We start from the raw sequence: 23,856 nt of genomic DNA, 5'->3' as shown, positions 1-23,856 counted from the left end.
ATTTTTTTATACCGGTTCCGAAATCGGTATATATCTAAATAGTATAGAAAGTTTTAACTATCTATACTGCTTCCACGAAAGGTATTAAAAAATCTTTTTTTTATACCATTTCTAAAACTGCTATAGAAAGTCCACTTGGGGAGGGAAAGTTTTGTAATAAAAAAGAAAGTTTTGTAATAAAAAAGTTATTTACTATATCAGTTATAATTCCAACCGATATAAAAAGTTCACCTTTTATATCGATTGTAATCTTAACTGGTATAAAAAGTGCTTTTTTATTTTTTATTTGAAAAATTTGTTTATGTTTCATACTACATCCAAAACCTATATAAATTACCCAAAACATCAAGGCAACAAATTTCATTCAATATAATATTTACATCAAATACAATGTAATGTTTGTATGAAATGTAATGCAACTTCATTCCGAATGATTATACACTTAAGATTCACATGAAAACTCATAAAATACTTAACATCATCTTCTATAAACACTTATAAGAAATGAAACACACCGCTCACGAACTTCCTTCGAGACTCTTTGCTCCATTGGTTTTCCATAGTTTATTTATTCCTATTCCAAAAATAACATTGATTTCAAGAAATATAATTATAATAAAGAGATGTGTCATTGAAAATAATTGCCTAAATAGTTGACTGCAACACTAATTACAACATAAACACTAATAATTCTGACCTAGTGAAATCTTAGTTTGCTTCTTATTCCTTCAAATATACACTTTCCAAGGTCTATCTATCAAAAACAAATCTCTACTTTTATAGAAATGAACACAAACCTGAGTGAACCTCTACTTTCATGGTTTGTTGTAATTCCATCTACATATTCATGCAACCCTTTATTTTTTCGTCAGCTTAGACATCTCGTGATAGAGTTGCTCCATGTGCCCTCTCAAATCATATATTAGTTCCATTTCCTGCATGCAGAGCAATTTTTGCATTTAACAAGAGATTTAGGAGTTCCATTTATCAAGATTATATATACCAAATGCAAACTCACCATTGAATGATGATTAGTGGATGAAGATGCAGATTGCTGACTGTCCTAATAGAAAGACTAAGATTAATAAGGTTGTCGGGATGGAAAAATAACTCACATGTAGTAATACATGTTAGTGGTTAACGTAATTGGTTCATGCCATGTGTTAGATGAACACATTTGTTCTTCTATTGTCCTATTCCATTTGAGTTTGATACGTCAAAGTACAAGATGAGAATCTACAACTCAAAGGAAAATGTTGACATTGACAGCAAATGATCTCCACCATACAATAGAGAGTTTGAATTCCAAATGAGTGAGAAAGAGTCATCAACTTCTCCAGCAGATGATCTCTTCTACAAGGGAAAACTCCTTCCTCTTCACCTTCCCTCTCAATCTCCATGCACCATTTGAAAATCAAAACCTAAGGCCCCACTAAACTGTTACTCTATAAGTGTATGCAACTCAAAAATTGAGGCTATCAGTCCTACTTCTTTCAACCACAAACATATCTTAAACGTAGTACATTGTGTTCTTATGGTTTTATCCTCCAACTAAAATTATAATCTTACCTTAATTAATAACTAACATCCACCTTTATTGCACATTAGATTCAACAACTATGTTTTGTTTTTTAACAATTGCTCTGGTGCTTCTGGTAAAGTTCTCTAATTAGAATTGAAGTTTCAAACATCCTTAGTAATCAAACTAACTTCCGCCCCCTTCTTTCCACCCTTATTCCACCCATTTCATATAGAAAATCACCAAACTTTAACAATCGTGCATACATTAAAAACACTACAATAAAAAAGTTAATTTGCGAGGGAAATTAGCGAGAAAAAAGATTCTCACTAATTTCTCGCTATTTAGCGAGGGATTAGCGACAAAAATAATCTGTAGCTAATTTGTGAGAGAATTTATTTTCGACTAATTTCTCACTATTTAGCGAGGGATCAGCAACAAAAAAAGTTTTATAGCTAATTTGTGAGGGAAATTAGCGAGAAAATTTATTTCTCACTATTTAGAGAGGGATCAACGACCAAAAAAGTTTCGTATCTAATTTGTGAGGGAAATTAGCGAGGAAATTTATTCCTCACTATTTAGCGAGGGATCGACGACAAAAATGATCTGTAACTAATTTGCGAGGGAAATTAGCGAGAAAATTTATTCCTCACTATTTAGAGAAGGATCAATGACAAAAAAAAAATTGTAACTAATTTTCGAGAGAAATTAGCGTGAAAAATTATTCATCACTATTTAGCATGAGATCAATAAAAAAGAATCCGTAATTAATTTGAAGTTGATTAGTTATATTTGGAGAGAGGTAAATCATTCTATTAACAAAAACTATTTGTAAATTTTATTATAAAATATTTTTCATAAAAAATATTCATGAAAGTTTTTAAAATTAATTTTAACAAGAAATCTCTACAAATTTTATAAAATGTTATTTGTAAATAATTAATGTTATTTCACGTCAATTTTGTTGCAGATTTTCTTACAATAAATATCTACAGAAAATACTTGTAGTTTTTATTATAACATATTCATGAAATTGTTTTAGAATTATTTTTTTATTGTGAACTATTTTTCATAAAAAAATATCTATAAAGTGTCGGAAATTGTTTTTTTTTTAAATTACAAATTCTTTTTCAAAAATATATCAGTAGAAAATTAATATTAATACATACAAATTTTATAATATTAATAATATTAATTAATTTTTATTATATATTATTAGGAAATATAACATTTTAAAAAATTGTCTATAAGTACTATTTGCAAATTTTATTATAGAATATGTTTCTTAAAAATTTAATGCCTAAATTTTATTATAGAAATTTGCAAATTTCTACGCTGTAGATTACATATAATTAAAAGAATTAAATAAATTCCTAAATTTTTATGGTTCACTTCTTCGTGAGACTGAATGGAAGAAAAAAAAAACTTCCCACCCTTAGAGTGACGTCCCCTCACACTTAACGTCACCGTCACCTTCCATCATCGCCTGGGTTCAACTTTCTCTCCTTGCTCGATCCTCGCATGAGTTCCATTGTCACCGTCATTCAATCCTCTTCACGGTTCATGCCTCCCTGGTGCTTTTAAGTTTCAACACCATCATCTCACTGCCGTCGCTTCACTATTCAGTCCATGAACTTGATAAATCTATCATTCATCTATCTCATTCTGCTACACATTTTCCATCTATCACCAAAAGTTCTTGAATGGAGAACAAAGGTTAGGATCTTGTATTCTCTCACCTACGATTTAGGGTTTATGCTTTGTGGTTAATTTGTTTGAATTTGATTTTGTTACTTTTCGTCTTGTGTCTATAATTTAGGGTTTATGTTTTGTGGGTTAGTTAAGAGTGAAGAGTGAAAGATGGATCACACTGTAGATGCTCAACGCACAGACTTGATGACCATCACCCATTTCGTGCTGAAAGTGGAGCCTTGAAGGTATTGAATATATTCTGATATAACGACCCTTCTATTTCCTTATGTTGGTATTTGTGGTTATTTCCCTGCTTTTCAGTCTTCGTTTTCGGTTCTTTTCTGATTATTTTTTCGTGTAATTCAGGATACCCAATTATAGAATTGTACGAAGGAGTTTTCATAGATAGGGTTTCCATGGATGTGTAGGAAAAGAAGAAAGCACTTATAAGAGGAATGATTTTCAGATATCCGTGAGTGTGTTCTCTTGTTTTCCTTTTTTATTTATCCTTTTTTGTTAGCCATGCATGCTTCTTAATTCTTACCCTGCAAGCTTCTTAAGACCATTAGATAAAACTTGCATGTGCCAAATCACAGTGAACTGATAAATTTTTCATTTCTGGTTGAGGGCCTGGATGCTCATCTGTAGCATACGATGCATCAGAGGAAATTGGGCCATTCCGTGTAAACAAAACTGGATCTTCTCTGTATCTCAACCTAGATGCATGGAACAGAGGTAATGTCCATTGAATCAACTCTTATCATTATTACACTCGGTCACTTTACTACATAGGATTTGTAATTCACATCGATTACAATATACCACATGTTTTTATTAAGATTTCTCAACCTTTCAGAATGACAATATATGATGAAAACACAACTTTGCTTTCTTTTTTTCAAATTGGTTTTCAGAAGCAAATATTCTTTTTCTTGAATCACCTGCTAGGGATTAGTTAGGGATTTGCTACAAACATTTTGCTAGGGATTAGCTAGGGATTTGCTACAACCAGTTTGCTAGGGATTAGCTAGGAATTAGCTAGGGATTAGCTACGAACTAGTTCCCTCGCTATTTAGCTACCTATAATTTAGCTAAGGTTTGGTGTCCACGCTATTTCCTCGCTAATCCTTCGCTAAAACGTTTTGCGAGGGATCAGTGAGGGATTAGCTAGGGATTATTCCCTCGCAAATATGCAAATTTGTTGTAGTGAGAAGCCTAAGAAAAGATGTACTTACATAGCTTGGGAAGATAATGATGAGTCAACAAGTAGCTCATCACAAGATGAAAGTGAAGAAATTAAACATGTGTCTTATGGCTGGATATGAGTCATCCTCATCAAGCCAAGTAAGTTCCCTGACAAGAATGACTATAATCCATTGTTGCATGACTTTGAATAAATAGCTAGCTAGAAAACAGGGTTAATCAACTAGAATCTGAAATAGCCGATTTAAAAGTTGATTTTGAAAATTTGAACATGATTTACAATAATTCAACATGTTGCAATGAAAAACAATTGATTGCAAAACTTGTGAAAACTACACTCTTTTGGAAAACAAAGTGAAATATCTTATAAAAACATGTGCAAAGTTCACAAGAGGAAAAGAAATTTTTTAGGCTATTATTGGCTCTCAAAATTGTGTTTTTGGAAGGGTTGTAATTGGTTATAACTCTTTTAAAGAAAAGAAGGTTAAAAAGTTTGCTAATTTCTTTTCCAAAAATGCATCAAGTGATATATCTTTGACAATTTGCAATTACTGTATGAGAAAAGAGCATGTTTTTAAAGGTTACAAAGATAGAGAATATGATGTACATAAAGGGTTTATGAAATGGATCTTAAAAGGACCAAGAAAGGCTTAACCATGTTGGACCCAACCTATTAAAGGGTACCATGTAATATAAATTTGTTGTGCAGGTCATAAAGAGTGACAAGAAAGACTTGTGGTACCTAGATAGTGGATGTTCAACGCACATGACAGGTGACAAAACCAAATTTGAAAAGTTGGAGTTGAAGGATGAAAGTTTCGTGACTTATGGAGATAACAACAAAGGGAGAATACTTGGAAATGGAATTATAAGCAATGGATCCTCATTCAACATAAAAAGTGTGCTTCTAATTGAAGGGTTGAAGCATAACTTGATAAGTATAAGTCAACATTGTGATAAGGGATTTAAAGTGTTTTTGAACCTAGTCATTGTCTTATCTTTGATACATTTGGTAGAATTGTGTTAATAGGAAAAAGAGTCAACAATATATACTTGTTTGATCTGTATCATGCATCATATAGCCTAAATTGCTTCCTTACAAAAGAGGATGATACTTGGTTTTGGCATAAAAGGCTTTGTCACATAAACATGCAACATTTAAATTGATTAAATAGAAAACAGTTGGTTAAGGTTTACCAAAGTACTTTTGGGCTGATGTAGTCAACACAGGTTGCTATATGTTGAATCATGTGTTGATTAGGCCTATTTTAAAGAAAATATCTTATAAGCTTTTTAAAGGTATAAGGTCTATTTTAACTCACCTAAAAATGTTTGGTTGTAAATGCTTCATTTTAAATAATGGCAAAGAACAACTTGGCAAGTTTGATGCCAAAGCGAATAAAGGTATATTTCCTTGTTATGACACACATAATCATGCATATAGAGTATATAACAAAAGGTTAATGATTGTTCAAGAGTCCATGCATGTAATATTTGACGAAACTAACCGAAAACTGCAAGATCAAGTATATAAGAATGCAGATGATGAAGATATGCTCTTGGAGAAGCAATTTGGAATAGTAAATCAATCAGCTGAAAAGGAAAAATAGTCGACTGAAACATCAAGAAACAACAACCTAACTAAGGAATGCATTGAACCTAAAGGGCTATCAAATGACAACGTCATTGGTGATATTAATTAGAGAGTATCCACTAGATGAAGACTTAATTAATATGAACATGTTGCATTTGTGTCTCAAATTGAACCTAAGAATGTAAATGATGCTTTAAGTGATAATAATTGGGTTATTACAATGCAAGATGAACTAAATCAATTCACAAAAAATGATGTGTGGTATTTAGTTGCTAGAAGTGATAACATGGATATAATTGGTACTAAATGAGTGTTTAGAAATAAAATGGATGAAGATGGTAACATTTTTAGAAACAAAGCTAGGCTAGTTGCTAAAGGGTATAATAAAGAGGAAGGCATTGATTTTGATGAAACATATGCACCTGTAGCTAGGCTAGAAGCTATGAGATTAATATTGGCCTATGCTTGCATGTGTAACTTTAAATTGTCTCAAATGGATGTGAAAAGTGAATTCTTGAATGGTTTCTTAAATGAAGAAGTGTATTTATCAAAAGGCCTTGTGTGGTTTGAAACAAGCACCACGACAATGATATGAGAGGCTAAGCAATTTTCTTTTATCAAAAGGATATGCTAGAGGTGTTGTTGATAAAACACTCTTCATTAGAAAACGTGAAAGTGATGTTATACTAGTTCAATTATATGTTGATGATATAATCTTTGGTTCAACTAATAACTCTATGTGTGAAGATTTTGTTGTAACTATGCAAGGTGAATTTGAAATGTCTATGATGGGTGAGATAACCCACTTTTTAGGGCTTCAAGTCAAGCAACTAAAGTAAGGAACATTTTTGAGCCAATCAAAATACTATTTTGATTTGCTGAAAAAGTTTGAAATGGAGAATTGAAAGAAGTAGCCATTCTAATTGCTACAAATTGTATCATGGATTCAGATGAGGCTAGGTAGCAAGTTGACTCAACCAAATATAGAGAGCTGATTAGTTCTTTGCTCTATCTAATAACAAGTAGGCCAAATATTCAATTTAGTGTATGCTTGTGTGCAAGATTTCAATCCAATCCATAGAAGTCTCATTATAAAGTTGTAAAGAGGATTATCAAGTATGTGAAAGGGATAATCAATGTTGGATTATGGTATCCAAGTGATTCTAGGATAACTTTATTGGTTTTTCATATTCTTTCTATGTAGGATGCAAATTGGATAGAAAACCCACAAGTGAACATGTCACCTACTTGGCTCAAGCTTGATATCATGGAATAGTAAAAAGCAAGCCTATATGGCATTCTCCACAGTTAAGGCTAGGGATGGCAACGAGATGAGATGGAGACGAGTTTCGCTATCCCATACCCATTCCCGTAGAAAAAATTCATCTTTATCCCCATACCCATACTCAAACTCAACGGGTTTCAAACTTTTATCTCATCCCCATTCCCACCGGATAACGAGTATAATCTCGTAGCCATACCCGTACCCGTTTTCTTACTACTTTAATATTAATTTTAATTAATTTTTATAAATAAAAAATTACGGTAAAGAAAACATAATATTATCAAATATTCAATATTATACTACACCATTTTTCACTTTAGACAACATTCAACTTATCAACACATATAAAAGTGTTGCCTAAACACGTAAAAGACAACAATTTTATAAGTATAGCTTAAAAACTATTAAAGACCACATTTTTCGCAAGTGTGGTTTAAAAATTACTAAATATCACATTTTTCTGTATATGTGATTTTAAAATTATTAAAGAACACATTTTATAAAGTGTTGATTATTTATATCACACTTTTCTAAATGTTGCCTAAGATTAAAAATGAGATATCATATTTACACATAACACTTAATTAACTTAATTAAATAAAACAAAATTATAAGTTCTTTTATACATACTATACATGTTTTCTTAAAAAAATCTTCCCTCCTTTTCACTTTTAGTAACTTCAAAAAATTGCAATTAAAATTTTAGAACTTCGCACGAATCAGTGGAGATTTTAGAACTCCCTTGGATCTTGAAATTTTTTCTTTCTTCGTCTGATTGACATCAACACAACATCAGCGTCTTCTTCTTCTTCTTCCCCGAAAACATTGGCTCCAGCCTTTACTGTTAATCCCGCCACCGGCGTTGATCGCAATTGTCACCACTGCCACCAGACTGGACCCTCGTCGTTGTAATCGTGTAAACCTTAGGAACCATCCTTGCACGTTAGAGCTCGCATCAATAGTTGCTCTACTCAACCACTCCAGCTTGTTGCCATTTTCGGTGAGATGCCTGGTTTTGTGGCAAACTCCAAGTTGCTTGAACTCGGGGTACTTTGCTGGTTCTGTTTGATTAATTGCTATGTGAGATTGATTGAATTATCAAATTTTTGATACGTTTTGTATTTGAGCTGGTGCATTGTTGTTGTGGTTCGTGTTTAGTAGATTAAGTGATTGTAAGTATTTACTCAATTAAGTGATTAAGCGCAACTGCAATCCATTAACGACAAACTCAATAAGAAGCCATCTTATGAGCCTAGGGTTTCCGAGAGGGAGAGGGAGAGGGAGAGGGAGAGGGATAGGGATAGGGATAGGGATAGGACTAAGGAGAGAGGGATAAAGGACATGGATAGGGAAGCACTTCTCTTCACAAATAGTGTAGGTAAGAGAAGGCGGTAAATGATATAGGGAAAGTTAGTGAAGCAAGAAAGGGAAACAATGTTGGGACGAATTCTTCCAACCTAATTGAAGGTTATGATAGTATGGTACGTTCCAATCTACCTAATTGAATATGTTGCTTTCATGTCTAGACACATTTTATAAATTCTCTCTATTATTGGCTAGATTTTGTTTGTCATGATTCATGGACATCTTTGTTGCTATTGTCTACAGTCATTTGCTGAAAGAGTCAAAGCCAAGATGAAGCTTCAGCTCTCTGAAATTGGTAAGCATATAGATCTCGAAGGCATAAATTATCCATACTTAAATACATTTTCACCATATATGTTTTGAAATGAACTATTTTTCTTGACGTATCGAACAATGATGTTAGGTGCACTAATCTTGAATGTTCTGAAAATCTTTCATGTAGTCGACTAGTTTGAGAATGAAGTGATTATGTTCACATTACATGGAAAACTTGGTTTTTGGCACAAATATTGGCCATGCCTCCTCTGGTCTTCTTGTAGTATACGGTTATTTGATGTTAGAAACTACTAGTTAAGGTTGCTACTATCTAGTCATATATATATATGAAAAGAGTTAATTATAACAAACCAAAATTTTAATGTTTCACCTTTGAAGTAACATTGATGTAGTAAATTATTAATTACCTGCAATTCCTTTTTCTTTCTCGATGTAACAACAATTCTGGTTTAAATGGATGAAATTTTTTGTTGGGATGAGTAGTTTAATTTGAAGGGCGTACTGGTAAATTTTGCATTGGTACTAAGATGACTTGATAAAGAAATATTGCTACTCTTCAGGCTTATGTTCAAAAGTTGGAAAGTAGTCATTTAAAGCTGACCGAACTGGATCAAGAGCTTCGGCGAGCTGGGCAGCAGGTAAGGTGCAATTATTCTTTGGAAGTTGATTATGCTCTTCTTTTTAGTGAAAAATGTGCCAACCTATGCTCATATTCAATTTAAACTCAAATATCTAGTTTCTTATCCTTCAGTTGGAGGGAACTTTGGCTTGCTTTTTGTATTGGTTCTGTTTTTCACTGCACCATTTTCAAGATGGAGAAGGATTTAAGGCAACATGGTATAAAGCCAAAGTAATAAGTGTGAAGGATGGTAAAGCTCTACAATTTGCCTGTAGATGATGAAGGTTAGTCTTCTAGAAGAAAATACCTTAATTACTTGACATGTGAGACAAACTACGTGAGTTTCTTTTTCAACTTTTTTACTACTTGGAAGAGCCAGTGGATCTTGATATTTTTCTAATGTCAAACATAGGTTTAATATATAAGTTATCAATTTAGGTTGGAAAATTGAGAAAAATTTGTTTTACATGTGCATGCCCTTTCAAGGAATGGATTTCACTTGAAGGTGAAAAAGAGACAGAGGGAAACTACGGTAAATTATACTTGGTCTCTTACGGATAGGGTTGATGCATGAATTTTACACTTTCTAGTGCTTTAACGGTTTAGTTGTTTGACACTAATAATAGAAGTGATTTAAGGTTTAATAAATTGCCACTAATCAACAAAATTAAAGGAAGCCATTTAGTTCCTATTACCTTTTCAATATAAATGAAACAATAGATTTTTTTTAACAAATAATTCTTTCAACCATTGATAGTTTTTGATATATGTTTGATTGTTGAGACCGTAAAGTTTCTTTATTTTTATTTATTATAGTTAAGATGTGATCAAGACATTTTTCAAAAGAACATGGATTTAATTCAGGGTTGGACCATTAAGACATTGGAACAAGGTTTCCTACCATTTAGTAACTTAAAGGTAGTAATTTAAAGTATGCCTATTCTCTTCAATGATTAATATCTAATTTGAGATTGTAACAATTTTGTTAAAAAGGTTGCCCAGAGATAAGACAACCTGAAAAGTTTATAAGGAAGCATGGAAAAATATTAAATCATATTTAATTGGTCCTGTCTAATCATTTAATATGCAGGGCTGTATTAATGACTTGTAATTTTAGTAGAATATTTTTCTTCTCAATGATTAAGCAAACAACTTCATTGTGTTATTGTTATTGATATATCTTTTTTTAGATAGTTTCATGTCTTCAAAGGGATATAAATGAATAGGTTATAAATTAGTATCTTGAAATGTGATGCTTACAATTAAAATTCAATTTTTTATCTATAATTTTTTTATATTTTTATAATAGATAAATATAATGGGTTTAATTATAAATAAACCAGATGAATGATGAATAAATAATGAGTTTAATTTGATTTATAAAATTGAATTACTATTATTATTATTAAATTATTGTAGTTTGCTTACACCATGTATCGACTGTGTGGGAGCAGGTTATGTTGATCATCGAGGAGCAACTTTAGCAGCTTTGGTTACAAGTGGAGAAAGTTATTCATATACAAGGACTCAACATCATTTCTTTTAATTATTTATTGTAAAAGATCATGTTAGGATCATCAATATTTTAATTTTAATAACTTTATATGTAGTATAAATAATCATATGTTGTATTACATTATTAAAATTGTATTTGAAAATCTATGTTTGAAAATTGTGATTATTAAGCATGTTTTGTTATGTGAATAGGGAAACATTTAATTATGAAAGTAAAAAAAAAAGTGTTGGTTGCATTAGTGTATAATTAATGTGACGTAAATCAATAAGAGATAAAATAATATAAGAAATTTCTAAATGCATAATTGTAATTTTAAAAGTATTGATCTAAATGAATATTTATATTCTAAACCAATTTAAAAATTTCACTAAAAATGTTATAATATCTAATATTTAATTTTTGGTCATATTAGAAAAGTGTTATATGAAAGTTAGGTAACATTTAAAAAATTGTTGTTTATATAATAAGCAACATTTAAGATGTGTTGTTTATAAATAATGAGCAACATTTTGAAATGTGTTGTCTATAAATAATAAGTAACATTTAAATAGTGTTGTCTATATACAATAAGCAACATTCAAAATATGTGGCTTATTTTAACCCTATAAGGCAACATTTTTATAAATTGTGTGGCCTTTAGTACAAAAACTGTTGCCTATAACCTAAGTCCACATGCGTATCCTCCACACCTAGAAAATTGTTGCCAAAGTGTTGCCTAAAGTTTAGGCCACACTTTTTTAACTTCAGACCACACTTTTTAGATGTTGTCTAAAGAGAAAAATGGTGTAGAGGAGAATAGTTATTTCTTCAATATCAAATACTTTGAAATAAATTATAATTGTTTACATTTTAAATTAGAATACCAAATAAAATTTCATGAGAACCAAAACATTTATTAAATGTGCAAACATTAATGGAACCTAGTTGATAAAATTTAAAAATATTTTTAAAAAAATATAAAAGGAAAACAAATATTCAAATTAAAATATATTTTAAATATTTGTTTACTTCAATTTTTAAAATTCTAATGAATCTCTTTTTTATACATTAATAAAATTTATACTACATCACTTGGTCAAAATGATGTAAAGAACAAATAATAAGCATAACAATACAATTTTAACATAGATATTGTATCTTTTGAACTCCAATATATGTTGGATGGTGATAAAAAAATATTCATGGCAATTACATTAAATTTTTATATTGTAGTAAATAAAAATTATTTATAAATTATAGTGAAAAAGTTATAGTATGATTGATAATGAGTTAGAAAATAAAAAATGATTAGATAAAATATATCGAAATAGTATTCTACACGATGAAAATAAACAACAAATAAAAATATTAAAAAGTTAATAAATGTTTAGACACAATTTGAGAGACTATTGAAAGAAATCGCACAAAGAAGAACAAATGTATAATTAAGGGTATGATAAGATGAAAAATGTCTTAGAGATATAAGAAAACTTTTCAAATATCAATATATATACTCAAATGTTGAGAAATAACAAAAAATATTTTAGCGAAACAAAATAGTTCTTCAAATGAAACAAAAATTAATAATAATCAGTAAATTTTTTTTTTTATATTACTTAGTAAATGAAAGGTTTATGCTATTAAACACTTAAATTGAGAGTATTAAACATTTTCATGCGAAAGGAAAATATACAATAAATACAAATATTAAAAAATAATAGAAATATTCAAATGTGAGACATAATTTTTTTTAATTGAATTATATCAGTTTAACATAATTACATAAAAGTTATGATAAGATGAAAAATATAGTAGAGATGTGAATGAGTTTCATTAAAAACCAAATAATTAGAAGAAATAAAAAATAAATTGTATATATATATATATGGTTACTTAATTAATTGTGAATATTTTAATAATTTAAACGGGGACGAGTATTATGGCGAGGATATGTACATCCACATACCCATCCCCATACCCAATTGAAAAAGTTGGGGATTCCCCATACTCATACCCATACTTAGTCAATTTGGGGATTCCTCTAGAAACGGGGATGAGTTCAGACAATACTCACAAGAGCGTGTTTATTTGCTATCTCTAGTTGAGGCAGAGTATATAGTAGTTGGTCATAATTGTGCTGAAATCATTTGGATTTGGCTTAAGCATCAACTCTTGGATTATGGAATGAAGTTGGTAAATGTACCCTTGTATTGGGATGAGAAGATTTGATGATTTGTTGCCTAAAGATTTGATGATTTGTTTCCTAAAGATTTGATGAAGATACCTGAATTGCATTGGGACATGATGAAACTATGATGAATTGATGAAGATGTGAAGACTTTAAGATCCTCGTGTTGATTAAGCTTGGAGTGTGTGTTGAATCTGAGTTTCACATGAAGAACACAAAACTTGAAGATTGGTGCTTATAGTGTAGACCATTTCGCATTGTATAAATGTCTAGGGTCTGGTTGGTGTCTTTTAACATGTTGAATTTGTTTTTAGTAGGTTAAATGGTTTGCTACAATAGTTTTATTTGTTACATATTCAATCAGTTGAATTATTTTTTAATCAACTGATTTAACTGTGAAATCAACATATTGAATGGAAAAATCAACCTGTTGGATATGCTAACAAATTAACTATAAGTTTTGATTTTTCAGAGAGAAACTTAAGACTTGCCATTTTGAGCAGGAAATCATTATGAATTATGGGAAAAACTCTCTCTAGATCATACAGAAGTGCAACCTTGGGTGATTGATCTTTGATCTTTCTTGGAGCAATTTTGTTTAGGAACTTGGAGAAAGAAGTTTGGTTGGCTATGGAGAGCTTTTATTCAGGTTTGCTTATTTTGAAAGTGTAATCTTGTAGATTGTGTAAATCTTTTGATATAGTGCAGGTCAGGTTCAAAAGTTTCATTAACAAACTGGATGTATCTCATATTTGAGTGAACCAGTGTAAAAACTTTGTGTCCTTCTACTTGACTATATCCCTTCTCTCTTGATTTGTGTTTTAAAGTTTCAAGAATTTTAAATTGTATAATCTTTTATCAATTATTGTGCGTTTTGCCATAACATAAGGCTTGGTTCATATTTGTATTGCTTATTTGAATCAATCTTGATAAGTCTTTCATTGTGTTTTTGAGTTAAACTGTAAATTTGAAATTTTGCATAATTCTCAATATTTCAATTATGATATTTTCATATGTTGATTTACACTACACTGTTAACTGTTTAAAAAATCAGTTGTCCCTATTTTTAATCGATTGAAAGTGTGGAGTCTAGTAGCAATTGCATTCACGTCTCGTTGTTGATCTAATTCGATTTAAAGGTCTCTTAAATTTTCAAAAATAACAAAAGTTTTATTAAACCAATTTAACCCCTCCTTAACAAATTATCCATTTCAATATTTACAATTGCATCAATCATATTTATTATAAACTTTAAACTTCTTCTTTCTTACATTAAATAATTTCACTTTTTACTCTCTTTTATTGTTTTCTTTCATTTTCTTTTACTCTCTTCTTCGTCCAAAATCACAACATTTGCACCGGTTTAATCCTTCTTATGTATTTGTATTTATATATTTATATTCTATAGTTTTTTTTTTAATTTTGATTATCCAAAAAAACTACTAATAAAAATTATGGTATTTTTATATAATTATAGTAATAAAAATCTTTTAAATTTAAATTAGAACATTTTATAATTAATTGTTTTTTATACATATTTAATTTTTTATTTTAATGTAAACTTATAGATATTCCTTCATACAACTATAATATTTAAAAAAATAAATTTTTTAATATTATTCAAATCTTTATATTTATACTATTATATTAAAAATTCGCTCTTAATAGTTTCTTATTTTATTCTTTTAGTAACTTTTTAAATAAAATAATTATTATTTTATTTTTATCTTTTAGTTGATGTATATATTTATTTTATTATTTTATCCTTTTAGTATATTTTTAATTAAAAATAATTATTTTATCAAAATTTTATTTTTTTAAGTAACCGTTATTTTTTAAAATTTAACTGTTTTCTTATTTTACCGTTTTTTGTTTCTAAAATTTCACTATTTTTTAAACTAAAATAATCATTTATAATAAAATAATCATCTAATAAAAATTACCTATAATAAAATTACAAAAATGATTTACATTTATTTTTATAATTATAACAATAATAATTTTATAAATTTTGTTATCATAAAAAAAATAATATCAATATGCTTTCACTATTTTAATAATACTTTTTAATTAATTTTATTTTAGAAAAAGTTTGCAGACAGCAACATGGGAGTAGGTGTTTTCACCTGTCGATATATTCAGTGAATAAAAAACAGTGAATAAAAAACTTATCAAGCAAGTAGTTAGCACGCGACCACGCGTAGAGGCATGATTCGGTTCGCATTTGCCACTGACTCGGCGTGAACGAACCCTAAAACACTTGAAAGGAAAACAAAATCTTTCCCTCTTCTCTTCTCTTTTCTTCTCCATCACTTCACTCATACTTTACAACTTCACTCATACTTTACAACAATCCTTCATTTTCCTTCTCATTACGAACAAACCCCATTGCTGACTCAACCAAGGTTCTCATTTCTTTCTTTTTCTTTCTTTCTTTCTTTCGTTCTCTTTCTCTTTCTGAATGTTGAAATGTATATGCTTTCAAGCACTCTTACGTCCTCAACTTGCTCCTCAGTTCTTATTTCCCTCGCATTCGCTTAGGTATTCCGCGTTTACTTTCCTTCGTGTTATTTACTTTTGTGCTTTCTTTTTTACTTTTATTACTATCATCATAAATGTATGCTTCTTTGCTTGGGCTTCTTTATGCTGGTAATCGAGTACGTAATCATCGATTCTTATTTTCCTTTTATAGTTAATATTGGGAAGTGTGTAAAACTACGAATTCTTATGTGTGTTTGTTGGTGAATAGATTTTTGGGAGTTTACTGCCAATGTTAAATTGGTATAACAAGTATTGCTGATTAGGGGTTAGATTCCCATTGGCCTTCCAAATACCGATTACAGAAGAAGCTAGGTTTTAGTTTAGTGCATTTCAAACATCCTTCCGTGAAATATTTTACTATCCCTTAAAGAAAATGCGGAGGGTAATGTATGTGGTTTGTATTTATTCTGTATATGCTAATAACCACTTAAAAAGTAATCTATTGTTAATATGGTGACGAGTTTGAAGTGCGTTGCAATAAAAAAAGTTCTTGTTGATTTATTTATTTTTTTGGATTTTCTAGGTTAGTGGATGGTCTGAGCTTTTTGTCATGGAAACTAGGGAACATCTTGTTGTTTCACACAAAAAACCAACCCTTACACCTAAGGCCATAATACACCAAAATTTTGGCAATAAGGCTTCCTATGTGGTAGAGGAAGTGAAGGAGGTTCATCAAATCGAATGTCCTGGATTGAGTATTCCACAAATGGGTCCCTGCCTTTATCGTTGCACATTACAGCTTCCAGAACTTTCTGTCATTTCAGGGACCTTTAAAAAGAAGAAGGATGCAGAGCAATCTGCAGCAGAGATTGCTATTGAGAAGGTATCACTCATTCTGATCAGTATGTAAATAATTGATTTTTATTATGCTATCATTCTTCTTGAATCTCCTTTCAACTATGTATGACTGTTGTGAAAAATGGTATAAACAGCATTTACTTTTCTTCAGTTGCAGTTATTTTGAATTGAGCTACTGCCTTATCTCACATGCCTTTGAATTTATTTATTTATTTATTCAAACAAGCATTCTGTAAGTCAACACGAAGAGGTACAATCAGTAAATGAATAATTTGCTCATGCTGTTACGTTTGGCTATAACTGATTGTTTTTTGTTTTATTCATGCTTTGAAGATGATTGTGGTCAAGTTTGTAGGATGGTTTTGTTTTCTTGAAATTGAGAAAGTCAATGAGATTACCATTATGTGAATCTTAGTATTTTGTCTCTTCCAGTGTAATTGAGCGAGTCTTTTGAGTAATATAATCATGTTCGTGTAATGTATCATTCAATTCACTGGAATTTTCCATTGGTGTTTCTTGTTTTTTGATGGATGCCCTGTTTTGGAAAATGGAGAGCACTTTAAATGTGGACTTGATTTCATTTTCCTGATTCATTGTCTCATTGTTTCCAATAGATTTGATGCTTTAGAGAAAAACTATGGAATTTGTTTGATTCTGAAAAGTGAATGGTACAACGTGCAGACTCATGTATATATAAAATCAGGCTATGGTAAAGACTGGCTAACTAAGCTTCATAAAGACTGATTAAGATCCAGCTGTCTACTGATTACTTATACTTACACAAACAGAAAGAAAAATTTACTGTAGAGACACAAGTATGTGAGGTGCTAATACATCTGAGTAAGTATACACTAAAAGTTTCAAACTATATATAATTTCTTAAAAAATGTTATGGATAGGCATATGTCTTTTTGCCCAACATTGAATCGATTACTACAGTATGTTTTGTATGTGTACATTGTGGTATGGTAGTATTGTGATATTTTCTTGTATTTATTTCTGCTCATTGGACCCGGATTTATACTGTTACTATATGTTTTATTCAAGTGTTTATTGTCATAAGGATTATGCCATTTTAACTTTGATAATACTACGCAGCTTGGCATTTGTTCAGAGACCATTGATCCCACTCCTCAAGAAGCACAAGAAAGTTTAGTAGCTCGAATTGCCTTCATATTTTCCGAAAAGGTAGGTAATCCATTTTAACCTTGTATATTAGGTCATGAAGCAGGGACACTCCTCTTTGAAGTGTTGTAGTGTTAAACACATTTCTGATATGGACACATCCCTAACACCCATTAGACACATGTCTTACACTCCTAATTAGGTTTACTATTAAAAAATGTATTTTGTTAGTTCAGAGATCTAAGATGACATGTTTGTATATGTTAGACACTTGAGTTGACAGTTCCATATGGATGGCCTCACAGAACATTTCAAAGAACTTATTTTATAATTTAGAAAAGCCAGCTTAAAGTATAATATATTGTATGAAAAAATGATGTCTCATTTTTTTGTCTTGTTCTTCTATAATTTAATTTTAGTAAAGAATTTACAATTATCTTTGGCAGCTATATCATGGTTACAAATTACTCAAGGAAATTTATTTTTTTTTATGCCATGCTGCTCGGACATTATCCATTAGTGAATTTTAAATCAGTCTGATATCCAGTTTTCTTTGCCATTTGGTACATCTGCAGTTTCTTTTATGTGATCATCCTCTTGGTGGTCACATTCGAGCAACTTTGTGGAGGAAAGGTGACCTTTGTCGTTCAATTCCTATTTCTGTCCTTGCTATGTATGATCCAAAGCTTCTCAGCTTGTGTAAATGTATTAATCCTGATGTGGAGTCCAACCCATTTTTGGTTATTTCACACATAAAGAGCGCCACGGCAAACTTGTACCAGTATCTTGCTACTTCTGAACGACATCTCTGTATTAGAAGGCTGACTCCGTATCCACAAGATATAGTAGAGTCATTGATGAAAGAGCATAGTTCGCTAGAATGCATTCAGGTTGCTGCCATACGCATTCCTAGTTCAGTGGAACAATCTATTGAACAAGTTACGCTTCGTATTTCTTTAAGAGAATACTACCTTGATGTCATTGCAAATGAACTTGGTTTAGAAGATGCTGCCAATGTTATGATTTCAAGGTATGGAGATTGATGACATTACAAAAAAGTGTCTGAGTTTCATTGATAACTTATTCTTGACTTCTTGTTCTCTACAGGAATTTAGGTAAAGCTTCTTCTGAGACAAGACTGTTCTTTACTGCTCCAAAACCATATCTACTAGATCTATCTTCTAAATTTGCAAACGGAAAAGAAACCCTTTATTTAATGGGATCTCTGAATGTAAGGGCAAGTTACTTTGCTGGGCAAGATATAGCTGGTGATGCAATATTAGCATCAATTGGATATACACGAAAATCTAGAGACATTTTCTATGAGGATGTATCGGTTCGGTTATATTACAGGTCTCTTTAAATTCAAGTAATTCATTGAATTGTTTATTGCATAGCTGTCAAACTTAAATTTCCTTTAGGAGTAAATTACAAGTAATGATTGATTAAAAGAACGATGTTATTATGTCATGCACTTTTGGTGTTTCATAGTGGCCAACCAAAGCATTCTTTTGCTCATGAATCTATGTCTCTGCAAATTGAATGTTTGCAATTGGACTATAGGAAAGAGTCTAGTATTCTTAAACTCAAAAGTTTACCTGCTCTTCTGATAGAACTGAAGCAGGAATTGTAAAAGAATTTTATTGAATATTCAGGATATTGGATAGACCCTGTTTTCTCTCCTCTTTTCTCAGATGGCCGATATTTCTCTCTAGTGCATCTTATTTATAAGCAACATGCCATATTTAGATTACTCCAGCTCACTAAACTAACTATGTAACTAAGTAATGCTGTATGGATGCCTAACATCTTCAGACTTTGGTATCTCATGTGTTACCCTTTTTGAGTCTGAGTCATTTGTCCCGTGGATTCATTTGTCAAATATTTATTTTTGATGAACATCAGACATTTGTAATTTTGTCTATTTTAGGCAATAGCCAATGAAATTTGTCAACATCTATATCTGCAAAATTGTGTTAGTTTGCATCATTTACGGATGGTTAGATTTCCATTACAGGATGCTTCTAGGGAAGACACCAGGTGGCATTTATAAATTATCCAGGGAGGCAATACTTGCATCTGAGTTGCCATCAAGATTCACCACAAGAGCAAACTGGAGGGGTTCTCTTCCCAGGGATATACTTTGTATGTTTTGCCGCCAGCACCGTCTGTCCGAACCTCTCTTCTCATTTCATCCTTTCAAAACATCTTCATTATTATCAGGATCATGTTTGAAGGTTGCAGAATGTGGTGACAATGTGATTGAGCATATCAATGGGGTCTGTGTAACAAGTTCAACGCATTCAGATTCAGAGTTGTTTAAATGTGAAATAAAATTGCTTTCTAGGTGTGGAGATTTAATACTTTTGTGTTCTCCAAAGGATGGTTATAAAAAACAGAATGATGCTATTCAGAACACTTCATTGAAAGTTCTATCATGGCTGAATATGTGGTTTAAGAGTATGATTCTTTCTTTTGAGCGGCTTTGTGAGACTGCCGACGACTTTAATATCCAGATTTATTCCAGCAACATTATCAGTGAAATTTTAGCAGGTCAATCAACACACAATGGTCAGCTTAATGCAATTCAATGCAATAAATTAGTTGAACCAACCTATATGGATTCATCATATGACATGCTGGGGGATTTGGTGCAGTCTTTAAAGATCGAAGGTCCATTTTCTGGTGTCTGTCCATGCAATGGATCTTTACCTTGTATAAGGTATTCAGTGTCTTTGGCTGTGCAGAGTCAGAATGTCAAAGAAGTTATTGAAGTATGTGATGAGTTTGAATTTGAAGTGGGAGTCGGTGCTACAGTTTCATACATTGAAGAGGTTGTGATGCAGATGTCTGTTGGCCAGTACGCTTACTTCTCTACAAACTTCCTCTCTTCTGATTTGGTTTTTGCTTCTTCTGGTGAATCAGTCAAAATGTTGTCCTTGTTATCTTCTAGTGAGTTATTTTCTATCAATTCTCACCCCTTCCCTGGTTCAGTGTGGGGTTAAATTACTGACTGTCATGGCTTTATATTTTATTTTTCAGAAGACTGTTGTATAGAATACGACATAAGTTTGATCAAGGTTACTGAACCTCCAGAAGAAAGAATGGAGCAGGCTCTTTTCAGCCCTCCTCTTTCAAAGCAACGGGTCGAATTTGGAGTTCAACAAATTCTAGAATCTCATGCTTCTACGTTGGTATACAAAATGCTTTCATCTTTGGTCTTCTTTGGTTAACCTAAATTGTTAATTTGACACTTTCCTTCATCACAGATTGATTTTGGATGTGGATCTGGAAGCTTGTTGGAAGCTTTGTTAAATTATCCAACATCTTTGGAGAAAATGGCGGGTGTGGATATTTCACAGAAGGGTCTTAGCCGTGCTGCAAAGGTCACATCACATTCACTTTCATTTGACAAAGTTTTTGTTTGTTAGGGTTTATGGTTCAGATGTACTATAAAGAGCTAGGTTTGGTTTTTCAAAACATATAATGTTGGGGGAGTCTTATCAGAAGAAGATGGATCTTAGAAGTATGCCGAAGGGATGTGAATGTTTACAGACTGAGTTATGTGTCCCGACCTTTTTGCATAATATGATAGAGGCTTTTATTTTGTACATTATGTGTGCCAGTCTTTTCTTTGTTCATCACCTGAAGTTAGGAAACTCTTGCTATGTACATAATAGAGTCCGTTATCATAGAAAATATCAAAGTAATAGGTAACACTATTTTATTATTTCTTTTGTTGATTAACAAGGATGTGCTCTTTTTAGTTGAGGGAATTTTTTAATATTGGAGGATGATATCTTTGATTAAATTGACAGCTGACTAGTTACGGAAATTTTCATCATGAAATTGTTTGGTCCATTCTAACCAGCCTGCTTAGTGGAAAAATACTTTGTTGTATAAATACTTTGTTGTATAAAGCTGTTTGTTGTGTGCACAAATTTTGCAGGTACTTAATTCAAAATTATGTACAAATTCAGATGCTGGTAGGCAATGGACAGGCGTACAATCAGTAATTCTTTATGAAGGTTCAATTACGAATTTTGGCTCTCAGTTGCAAGGATTTGATATTGGCACTTGTTTAGAGGTAAATTTCATTATCCGTTGTTTATTTTGTTCAGCCATTGTTAACTTCGTTTTGACATGGCTGTCGTCATGTTAGACATCATGTCTATTCTTTCTGCAAGTAAATCATATATGATTTGATTATTCTTGAGTTTAGAATATGTTCACTCTCTGATAAATAAGTTTGCCATCAATAACTTGGTTTAATTTGTCAAGTTGCATTGTGCCGTATGCTTTCTTTTTTAGGACTCATTGTTTCTAGAATAATCTATTAATCGAATATAACTGAAATTAAATTGTCTGAATGACATGGAAAGTAATAAAAAAAGGACTTTGACTGAATAATGGAAGTTTACCGTGGTGGGAATTGCACAAGGGATGGAATTACTTGGTGGAGCAGGTCAGGAAGGTTGACATTATGAAGATTTCTTGTTTTCTTATTTCTCTGCAGAGACCGCAGTCTCCAGTTCCATGTTTGTATGCGGTATGCACATGCTTGCAAGCATTAGTTCATGTTCACATTCTGTCTCAAGCACCTTAGCCTTGCGTAATGCTGCTAGTGATCTTTATCATTTGTTGGAATAAATAGTCTTAAATTGGATTTATTGTACTTTGTGCTGAACCTAATTTCTAGGAGCATGCTTTGTGCTAGACCCCTAGGAACATCTTCTAGAGTTCTCTTCTCATCCTTTAGTCTAATGTATCTCAAACTACTATAAATATGAAAACCTAAAAGAGGAAAATATACTTTCTCTCAATTTCATTATAATCTCTTTATATTTTTCTCAAGTTCATTCTTAAACCACTTCTGCATTGTCATAACTAGTAATAGTTGTACTTGTATACCTATGTGTTACTTCCTGCACCAATTCACGGCAAATATACTTCGTAGTTTGTATTCATTAGTTGAATTGTCTTGTATTATGCTATCACTTTCATGTTCTTATGTCCTGTGGTTACATAGTTTTCTTTTATGCAGCACTACTATGACCTATGAATCAACTTATATGAATCGATGATACAATGCAGGTAATCGAACATATGGAAGAAGATCAAGCTTGTCTATTTGGGGATGTGGCATTAAGTTTTTTCCGGCCAAGGATTCTCATTGTTTCCACTCCAAATTTTGAATACAATGTAGTACTCCAGAAGTCGAATCCTCCAGCCCAAGAACAGGAGGAATTAGACGATAAAACCCTGTTACAATCATGCAAGTTTCGTAATCACGACCACAAATTTGAGTGGACCAGAGCACAGTTCAGACAATGGGCATCTGACTTAGCTGCTCGGCACAATTACAAGGTGGAGTTTAGTGGTGTTGGTGGTTCTGCTGAGGTTGAGCCCGGCTATGCTTCGCAGATTGCCGTGTTTAAAAGGGATTGGGAAGTTAAAGATGTAGTAAAGCATGCTGAAGAACACCATTATAATATTATATGGGAATGGAATAGTAGAAAGGAATAAACTATTTGAAGTTTGAAAACTATAGTGAGATAAGTACAGTTATTTTATTTAGGTAATCAGATTGCTGGTGTTTTTGAAAGCAGAGAAGCAAGGTAGAATGTATGGTAGGAGAAGACTAGGTGAATTGAATGGTTTATGTAGTAGGGTACTGATTAGAGAAAAAAGGGAAATAGTTGATTTATTTTCATCCATTGCATTTCCTTTTAGTGTATATTGCATCTACTACCTATACGTCCCATGAAGAATAAAGAACTTCGAATTAGAATACCATGTGGAGCAAATGTTCAGCGTTTTAAATGGCTGTAGTTGTGAAAGATTTTAATATTTTACTTTTCATGCTTTAATCATTCAATTTTTTTAACTTGTCCATATTTTCATCTATATTTTAACTCTTTAATTTTTGAGAATGTAATATGACAATGAGAATATATTAAAACAAAAATGTGAAAATATAATTTCAAATAAAAAAATATGAATTTGAGAGTCAAAAAGAAGGAAAACGAAGAAAAAGAGTGAAATGTCATTATTTGAATTAAAGAAGAATAATGAAAGGAGAAAAATGAAAGAGAAATTTGTAAATATTCGTAAATTATTTAAAAAGTGCAATAGAAACAAATATTTTAATTAATA

At 31.4% G+C, this 23,856-nt stretch overlaps 1 protein-coding gene and 2 long non-coding RNA genes across 10 annotated transcripts; all 3 read left to right on the top strand.

Annotated features, from left to right (window-relative positions):
* Positions 1-3,172: 3,172 nt before the first annotated feature.
* On the top strand, positions 3,173-3,940 carry LOC146887500 (uncharacterized). The gene is made up of 3 exons (XR_014993452.1): positions 3,173-3,235; positions 3,360-3,456; positions 3,578-3,940. It is a non-coding gene; the product is annotated as an uncharacterized LOC146887500 (long non-coding RNA).
* A 4,027-nt stretch (positions 3,941-7,967) lies between these two features.
* LOC114179180 (uncharacterized) lies at positions 7,968-11,228 on the top strand. 5 transcript variants are annotated; one of them, XR_003603444.2, is made up of 6 exons: positions 7,968-8,293; positions 8,902-8,953; positions 9,495-9,572; positions 9,686-9,837; positions 9,992-10,085; positions 11,008-11,214. It is a non-coding gene; the product is annotated as an uncharacterized LOC114179180 (long non-coding RNA). The 5 variants fall into 5 exon arrangements; XR_003603445.2 differs by having other exon boundaries at positions 10,040-10,085; positions 11,008-11,213; XR_014993698.1 differs by having other exon boundaries at positions 7,968-8,340; positions 9,686-10,085; positions 11,008-11,217.
* Positions 11,229-15,438: 4,210 nt separating this feature from the next.
* Positions 15,439-23,493, top strand: LOC114178875 (small RNA 2'-O-methyltransferase). 4 transcript variants are annotated; one of them, XM_028065007.2, is made up of 11 exons: positions 15,440-15,641; positions 15,752-15,777; positions 16,301-16,600; positions 17,674-17,763; positions 18,276-18,730; positions 18,808-19,053; positions 19,718-20,652; positions 20,743-20,894; positions 20,970-21,086; positions 21,650-21,787; positions 22,795-23,493. In XM_028065007.2, exons 3-11 carry the CDS (start codon positions 16,328-16,330, stop codon positions 23,224-23,226), a joined length of 2,838 nt encoding a protein of 945 aa, XP_027920808.1. In that variant the 5' UTR covers positions 15,440-15,641; positions 15,752-15,777; positions 16,301-16,327; the 3' UTR covers positions 23,227-23,493. The 4 variants fall into 4 exon arrangements, with proteins under 4 accessions (XP_027920809.1, XP_027920808.1, XP_027920806.1 ...); XM_028065008.2 differs by having other exon boundaries at positions 15,439-15,777; positions 20,746-20,894; XM_028065005.2 differs by lacking the exon at positions 15,752-15,777.
* Positions 23,494-23,856: the final 363 nt, after the last annotated feature.

Source organism: Vigna unguiculata, chromosome 3, assembly GCF_037176805.1.
Source record: "Vigna unguiculata cultivar grain cowpea cultivar isolate G323 ecotype 2 chromosome 3, ASM3717680v1, whole genome shotgun sequence".
Taxonomy (NCBI): Eukaryota; Viridiplantae; Streptophyta; class Magnoliopsida; order Fabales; family Fabaceae; genus Vigna; species Vigna unguiculata.
The sequence above is the reverse complement of the archived record's forward strand: the minus strand, read 5'-3'. Positions and strand labels throughout refer to the sequence as shown.